The 7,932-nt window shown below is 39.8% G+C and overlaps 1 protein-coding gene across 1 annotated transcript; it reads right to left on the bottom strand.

The window, feature by feature from the left end:
- Window positions 1-3,781: 3,781 nt before the first annotated feature.
- Window positions 3,782-7,918, bottom strand: LOC108241249 (protein FAM104A). Its single transcript, XM_017425270.3, has 3 exons — window positions 7,356-7,918; window positions 6,705-6,819; window positions 3,782-6,205 (listed from the first exon to the last, which is right to left on the bottom strand). The coding sequence occupies exons 1-3, from the start codon at window positions 7,370-7,372 to the stop codon at window positions 5,993-5,995; spliced, it is 345 nt and encodes a 114-aa protein (XP_017280759.1). The 5' UTR covers window positions 7,373-7,918; the 3' UTR covers window positions 3,782-5,992.
- Between the last annotated feature and the right edge of the window lie 14 nt (window positions 7,919-7,932).

Genomic DNA, 7,932 nt, shown 5'->3' with positions numbered 1-7,932 from the left:
TCCAGCATTTACAACATTCCCGTTTTTAATACCAGAGAGGGATTCTTGTTTTTTTTTTTTTTTTTCCAGCGCTGACTGTGATGTGAAACAAGCCCATGAATAGACTAAAAACTCTGAGGTGCACTCAAGGCCAGGTACGCTGTGTTGCTGTTAAAGGAGTTCAGCTTTTCCTCCAGGGAAAGATGCTTCTTTGAATTTGGCTTTCCTTTTGGAGGGAACCAGTAGGAGGTCACAGGCTTTGAATTCAGTATGTGTGAAAATACAGGGACTGTGTGGGAGGTAAAAAGACACAGAACAAGGGGAAGAAAGTTTGGTCACCAAGGCCTTGGATCCATGTTCAGTGCAGGAGTGATCATCAGCGGTGAGAGGAGAAGGGAGGGGTGGTGACTCAACAACTGCTTACCCACCAGATGTGATAGATGTCTTTAATAACCTCTGGCTGCTTTTTTAGTATCCTGCGGGATGTGTTGTTATTAGGAACCAGGTCTTATTATGATGACCACCTCTTTTATCGTCTCCCACATCTAGCTGGGCGTCGGTCCACACAGTCAAAACAAACACAAAGTCAAAAGCCCCCCCCCGAACTTGTGCTGATTCGGCACTTGTTAACGGTGCCAACATGTCTCAGTCCTGACTAAGGAAGATGTGGCCTCACAACAACCAGCAGTGGAGACAAAAACAAAACATCCTGGGCGCTGGTCACCTGTTGAATCAGTGAGAATCTGCACCTCAAAGCGGCTTCAGATCTAACATCACTGCATTAGGGGAAATTGCAAAGGCAAGTTTAGGTAAATGGTGTTTGATGGTTTTAATAAGCATTTCCATTATGGCGAGGAAGCAAGGAGAGGGGAAAAGAGCTCAGTGGGAATACATGTAAGACTGTGGGAGCCATAAGAACTCCTGCTCATCACTGCTGAAAACAAAATGAAAACATTTTATTGTGCCTCCACAACAATCACAAACTCTCTTTCTTTAAGTGTGTCTAAGTAGCTCCAAGCTGCATCACAGACATAGAGCTGCATGGTGAGGGCCCATGTTTTATTAATTTGCAGATGAGCTCAGCTTTTGATAGCGCTGGCCGCCCATGGGTTCAATTAGGATAATACAGGGAGAGGGGCAGATTATGGCCCGCTATTTAAGTGGGGCTACAGTATATCTCTTCCTGACAGTTATAGTCCAAATGCAACAAATTGCACCGTAGTGGCTGTGAGCGGCGCCATATCAGTCCTGTGGCGATGAAACATGGCAGCGTGGCAGGTCAGCTGCGTGGAGACAACACGGGGCCACGCGAGCCGTGCAGCCTGTCCTCCCTGAGCCAACAGCACCGGCACCGACTTCAACCTTTTCCCATTCAGTATTAGAAGCCATTTAGAAAACAGCAGTCTATACAGTGGAGCGCTGAGTGCAGGCTCTACCCAGTCAACCCTAAACAGTCCCACTTAGCGTGACTCTTTTCAAACTCTTGCACTTCTTCTCTGCTGCGAGGGTCTGGCTTGAAAGCCTGTGAGTGTTATCGGCTCAACGGAGCAAAAACGGAACCATGTAAACATCACAGCTTTACAAATACAGGACAGTATGAATATTCTAACGGCCCCTTTTCAATTTTCTGGGGTGAACTATTATAACTGGTCGGGGTTTTGACTGTAATTTGGCTCTTGGGTGAATTCAGTCATTGTTCTTACATTGCATTGTGTGAAACTGAATAGAGAGGCTATAAAAGCGAACGTGAAACTGTGACCTATCTACGCAGGGCCTGTTGGCTGTCGGACTGCTCAGTTCAGTCCATTCAAAGCATTTGAACTCCACACAGCTGCACAGAAAGTGGCTGCTCTCTCTCTCAGCTGCATCTGAGCAGCATGTTTAGGCTACAGCGGAGGAGATAACCTTCAGTCCACAATCTGCCTCAGACCATAACAAGCACAGTTAGGGGAACAGGGAGCACTGAGAGGAGCAGCATATGTAGAAAAGAGGAAGGTTGTTTTGTTTTTGATTTTGGTCATTTTATATGAGAGTCGTGCTGCACTATTTTGAATTTTCACAAACTGAGTGAACTGGCTTCCTCTAATGTCAAATCAGTGCCATAATTCTGCATGAAACAGGAATTTTTTTCCCCCTCATTATTTATCAATTTTGATTCCAGACTTGTAAACTATTTTATCATCATAACCCAATGGCCACTGTTTGCTTCCCTATTCACACCAGGCCAGGTCAAAAGGGCACTTCTAATGTTCTTGGTGGGTCTTTAATTCTCAGGATGCCCAAGGGGGGCAGCAGAGCACACAAGCTTTGCTGCTCAATGTCAGGTTGGCAAAACAGATGTTTGTGTTGGCTGCATACTTAATGCCAACCTAATCACTATTTCAAGCCGGGCAACAACTGTCCAAATATTCTTCTGCCAAAAAAGAAAAAAAGACAAATATGATCAGATCAGCTTTAGGTCCATTTCACCTTTAATTATTGTGCATATTTTGATGCGCATAACTACTTTCCATGAAAAACCGCACTACAAATTGTTTCATTTCAAAACTATTTCCAAGCAAATCAGATTAGTCAAAGGACATTTCATATTTCCAAGTCTGGAATCTGAAGGTGAAGTGGACTGTAAAGCACACAAACATTGTTTCTGCTTGTTTTTACGCTTGTGTGTTTCTGGTTATCGCTGTGATTTCACCTTTGAAGAGAGACAGAAAAGAAAAAGAACCACAGGCTAACCCAGAATTATTTCCACTGGCTATGGTAAAAAAAAAAATAAAATAAAAAAAAAAAAATATATATATATATATATATATAACAATATATGCGCATATGTAGACCCAAGAACAAGGACAGTTCGTTTAACTTTCTCTTGCCTCTCTGCTCAGCTGATGCGAGCCATTCATCACCCTGCTTCACATCTGTATGCTACCCATGTGGGTGTGTTTGTGCGTGGGGGAAAACAGATTAAAGTTCTTTTTTATAGCTCGCGCTAAGCTTTTGATCCTGTGTAAAATTCCCCAGCATTTATGAGTTTTAGACTGCAAGAATTATTATTTGTGTGAACACACGAGAGTGTGCTGCCCCCTACTGCTCTTTTTACGAACACCTGAAACTAAAACTTAATGAGCCAAACTGACAACAAAAACACTCATGGCTCATAGTTTGGGTAACATTTAGTTAGCATGCCAAATGTACATCATTTGCTACTTCTAACCCTCTAAACTTCTTGTCACAAAAAATATAAATTCTAACACTTGCCTTTTTACACTTTTTATTGTATATGATGCTCTAATATTGCCAATTATAAACCTGAAGACAAAGCTTCGTCTTTTTTCTTTTCGGAGGGGGGATTTCTTATTAGCTCATCTGTCATCCCAAATTTAGCAAAAGTTGAGTAGAGGAGTTGAAGCAAACCTGTAATGAAGAGAGAGAAGCCAGCCAAGGTAACCGTGGTTACATGGAGGGCATTAATGTACGTAATCTGTTACTGTGTTCGTGACAAGGACAAGCAGAGAGCTAATTAAAGGAAACTTTTACTGCTCCTCCTTAAGACACAGGTCATGTCTCATTAAAGATGGTCTCAGTGCATAGGGAGTCATTTATTACTGGCTGTTTGTGTGGAGGGGAAGAGAATGGCATCCACGCCAACCTGGCAGGTATAACACCACAGGCAGCTGTCAGGAATCATGATATGTTTTAAAGCATTCTCACATGTTAGTTTTAGACCATGGTTAACCATAAGGCTAGAACAATAAGGTTTGTTAAGGTTCTTAATTAAGAACATACATTGTGCAAAGCAAATCAGTCTTTCTGCAAAATCAAAATTTATTTTTGAAATAAAAGGATATCCACTGTGGGGGGGGAAATGGGTGATCTGTCAGACTAATAGTTTACATTCCTAAATACAAAAAATATTACAATTAAAAAAATAAATATAAACCACTTCTCCAAAATGGCTTAATTTTTTTTTTGACACATTGGTTTAAAAAAAAAAATCAATTAAAAATAAACTTCTCTTTATTCGACGAGGCTAGGCAAAGAAACCAATTCTGCTTCGTAAGAGAAGGCGATGTGCAGACTTCCATCAGGATACGCTCCAGATATCGAGGCGAGTGCACAGACAAGAAGTCACGTCAGCAGGTAAAACTATGTTTCAGTGACGAGTCGGAGGAATGTCACCCCTTCTGTACGCATCAACACTGCAGCAGTCCCACATCCGAAACAAAGAGAGAAAAACATTAACTAGGGAAATCTGTAGAGGGAAAAGTGGGGTACTAGACACTGATAAGCCTTTTCTTTGGCTCTATTTTTTAGAAAATCTAATCTATAACATGAGACCCTGGCTAATCATAGATCACTTCAGACAGCCGAGGGTGTTATTGGCAGTTCTACAAATGTTGATATGTACGCATGTTTTTCACCCTTTCGAAAGCAGAATTCACTGGAAAAAAAAAGTTCCTGCAGTGATAACACTTGCCCATGCTGAAACACAACACAAAGTAAGAAAGACACGTTTACAGAAAGTCTGAAAATGTATTAAAGCATGTGTAAATATTGTCAAAAACAGGCTGTACGATCATTTGCCTTTGCACTTCCGCGAGGAAGGATGGGAGGGCAGCAGGAAGACTCGGTTTTGGCTTCCAACCTCAACGTCTAAAGATGTTGACACATTGTTAGATTTTTTTGTAAACATGAAAAAGCAAAAGTAGTCAAATTTGTGCCTATGCCTATGAGTTTTATAATGTCTAAGAAAAATCACTCCTTAATCTAAGTCAAATCACTCGTGATAAAGTTTGTTTTGTTCCCTCATCTTCAATTGTGACTTTAATAAGCCTGTGTTTTTATTACTCTTAAAAAAAAGACAATAAATGGTAATTATAATGGACACAAATGAGAATCAATGACAACTGATGTCACAAGTAAACCATCACTTTTACATATAATACAGTTGCAAAGTTTCAAATGATGAAATTATTAGTTTTGGGGCAAACTATAATAATGAAACAATTGGATCGGCTCATAAGCAGTTATCATGATGTGACAAATCGTTCTTACAACCAATTTATTAGTTTGTTTAGATCAAAGAACAAAAGCGAATGAAAAATAAATCAAGGATACAAAAAAAAAATTCTAATGATTAGGTGAGTTTACAATTTTTATCACCTCCTGAAACTAAAATGAGAATCTCGATGCATCTTTTGTACTAACTGTAAATACAGAACAAGTAGATTTAATGGGAAATCAGAATCAGAGTGGTAGCAGTTGTGAATCTAAAATTGCAAATGAATTCTTAAATTACTTCAGAAGTGTTTTGGATTAATGTACAATCCTTTAAAAGTGTCTGTCATAGCCTAAAACCATATTTTATGCTCTATGGCCTTACTTTTCTACATTTAACTACAATTTGACAGCGTTTATAAATAGTCTTACCAAAGTAAAGAACATAATCTATCATTTGCCAAGTATATGCCTGCTGGTTCTACAGCCTCTTACAAAGGAGTTTCTGCCTAAATACAACAGCAAATGTGCATTCCACGACAAGTGCCTATCCTCCCTGAGATTGGTCCACGTTACTTAAAAACATCTGATTCAGCATTATGCAGCCCAAGTACCTTACCGCAAGACTAAACAAATCACACTGACTGGCCTCAAACTCTGCTTGGTGCCACTTCAGCGGTGCTTCTGTTTTCATCAAACATTTAAGACAATCAAGACACAATAAGGCTCTCAGAGCAAGAAGGAAATCAGACTGGTCAGAAAAAGTGGATTGCAGAATGTTTTTAAGGTTGATTTGTTGTTATTGCTTAACTGAAAATCACTGATTTATTTCAAAATAGATGAACTCCTCACAGATACCCGACCAGTAACTGGCCTTCATCCACAGGTCTGTAGCACTGTGAGACGTGGAGTACCAGAGGATGAGTGCTGAAGCACTGAAAGAAATGATGAGCATGTGATCGGGTGGCAAGCTTCAGGGCGTTAGTCCTTTGGTGGCCAACGAAGGAACATTATTTCATCACGTGTCTCTGAGCTGACCTCGGCTTTGCAGGCTCTGGAAGTGGGCCTCCTTGAGGATGCGGTTGATCTGCAAGTATGACACCGGGTTGGTCGGACCTGCCAACTCTGAGGAGTTGCTGGAGCTGAGAGGACTGCAGGGCCCCGCAGCATACTGGCTCCCAGCTGCATGCTCTGGACTGCTGATGTTGCTGCTGCTCTCACTGTTGGATGACTGTTGGTGACAAAATCATGAATAATGTGGCTAACTTATTGTTTCACCTTGTAAAGTGTAACACTTATAATTAGTATTTTTACTGATTTGACATAAAGTTTGTCCAAAGTAGACTTCTTAAAGGTTTCATGTCATTGTAAAAAGACTTGAATTTTAACCGGTTGTGAAGAAGTGAAATGTATTTTTTCCTCTCACAATGCTATAAGAGATAGAGATTGATTGAGTTATGCAGTGTGGAAGGGATTTTCTTAAATATACAGAAAAGATAAGGTAGTGAGGATGTCTTCTCTGTTATAACTTTATCTAATGAAACACTAGATTGAAAAAAAAAGTAAAACCTGATGTGGTGATAGCATAAAATTCAGTTAACAGGATTTCTCTTAATCTTACTCACTTACTACCATGGCAGTTTTATATTATGCCCTTATATGTTTAATGGTTCAGGCTAATTGAATGTACAAATGAAATCTGCAGATTTCTTGACATTTATTGTTTCTACCTCGGAGTCCCAAGCATCCCGGCCTGACTCAAGGGAGAGAGGATGACGGTTATGCCTTTTGGCTTGGGCTCTCAGGTGGCCACTCTCCTCCTCACCACCACTGCGCTGTCGTTTCCTATACAGGAAAAGAAGATATACACAGGTATAGTTACAGGGCAACAGATGTTTAAATAAAGCAGTGTCCTCAACATTCTGGTACAAATGTAAATTATATCTGAAATAAGAGCACATTTTGCACCTTATAAGTTAAATAATGTTCGATATACAAACACTTTATCCATCATTATGCATTATATGGTCTGTAACTGTACATACATGATGCTACAAAGGGTAATTTTTGGATGGATTGTCAGAAAATGGCATAAAATATCACAGTCGATGAAAAATACAAGACGCTACAAATGTATCCAACCAAGCTAATGAGCTAGTTTTCAAACTATAAATCTACACCCAAAAAGATCAAAACATAAAACAGTTTAATTCGTAAAGTTATTTAATTTGGTAAAACAGGCGCACAACCAACTACAACTCCCTTTAGCATAAACTACGTTTTTTAAAATGGCTACTTGAGGTGTGAACAATCAACCCACCGTGACGATGCTAACAAAGTCATCAAATAGTATTAAATGATTACCTGTAAGTTCTGCTCACCTGTTTTCAGTCAACATAAGATGTCACTTCTTCAGACTGGAGAAACTTGTGTTGTATTTTGTTCAGTCAAAAAGGATTACTCGGATGTTTGACGTTAACAACTCTAGATGATCAGCTGATGGCCTTTAGCTAACTTTACCAAACTAGTTAATTATGCCGAACAAAGAACGGTGCATTATAATTCATTTTGTAAATACCAACAAATTACTTAACTCCTGTCACAAACTCCATACACACTTTTAGATAGCGTTAAATGTCAATTAAACAGATAAATGTTGGTGATGCTAAGCTAACTGGTTAACAAGCTAGTCTCAGGCGCTTTGTCATTGCTTGCAGGCTAATGCTAACGTTACCTCGAGTTAACGCTACTTTTTTATCGGCTTTTAGTAATATGAGATCACTATAGCATATATTCTCACTCTCTTTCTAATTTTCCTACAATCTCTTAACCGCAGTCCACGAAAAGAAAGCGTCCTGGTCTTAAGCAGTTTAGCTCATGCAACCATCTTACGAAAACACGTCCAACCGCTACGGTTGTGTTTACATGTCACTGCGGCTGCGCAGAAACCAGTCATGG

Source organism: Kryptolebias marmoratus, linkage group LG12 (genome assembly GCF_001649575.2).
Source record: "Kryptolebias marmoratus isolate JLee-2015 linkage group LG12, ASM164957v2, whole genome shotgun sequence".
NCBI classification, from domain to species: domain Eukaryota; kingdom Metazoa; phylum Chordata; class Actinopteri; order Cyprinodontiformes; family Rivulidae; genus Kryptolebias; species Kryptolebias marmoratus.
The sequence above is the reverse complement of the archived record's forward strand: the minus strand, read 5'-3'. Positions and strand labels throughout refer to the sequence as shown.

Bases quoted from the DNA above. Each gene is read 5' to 3' on its own strand.
- LOC108241249 (XM_017425270.3), bottom strand. The intron at 6,206-6,704 runs GTAGAAACAATA...TGTCACCAACAG, and splicing joins GGGATGCTTGGGACTCCGAG to TCATCCAACAGTGAGAGCAG.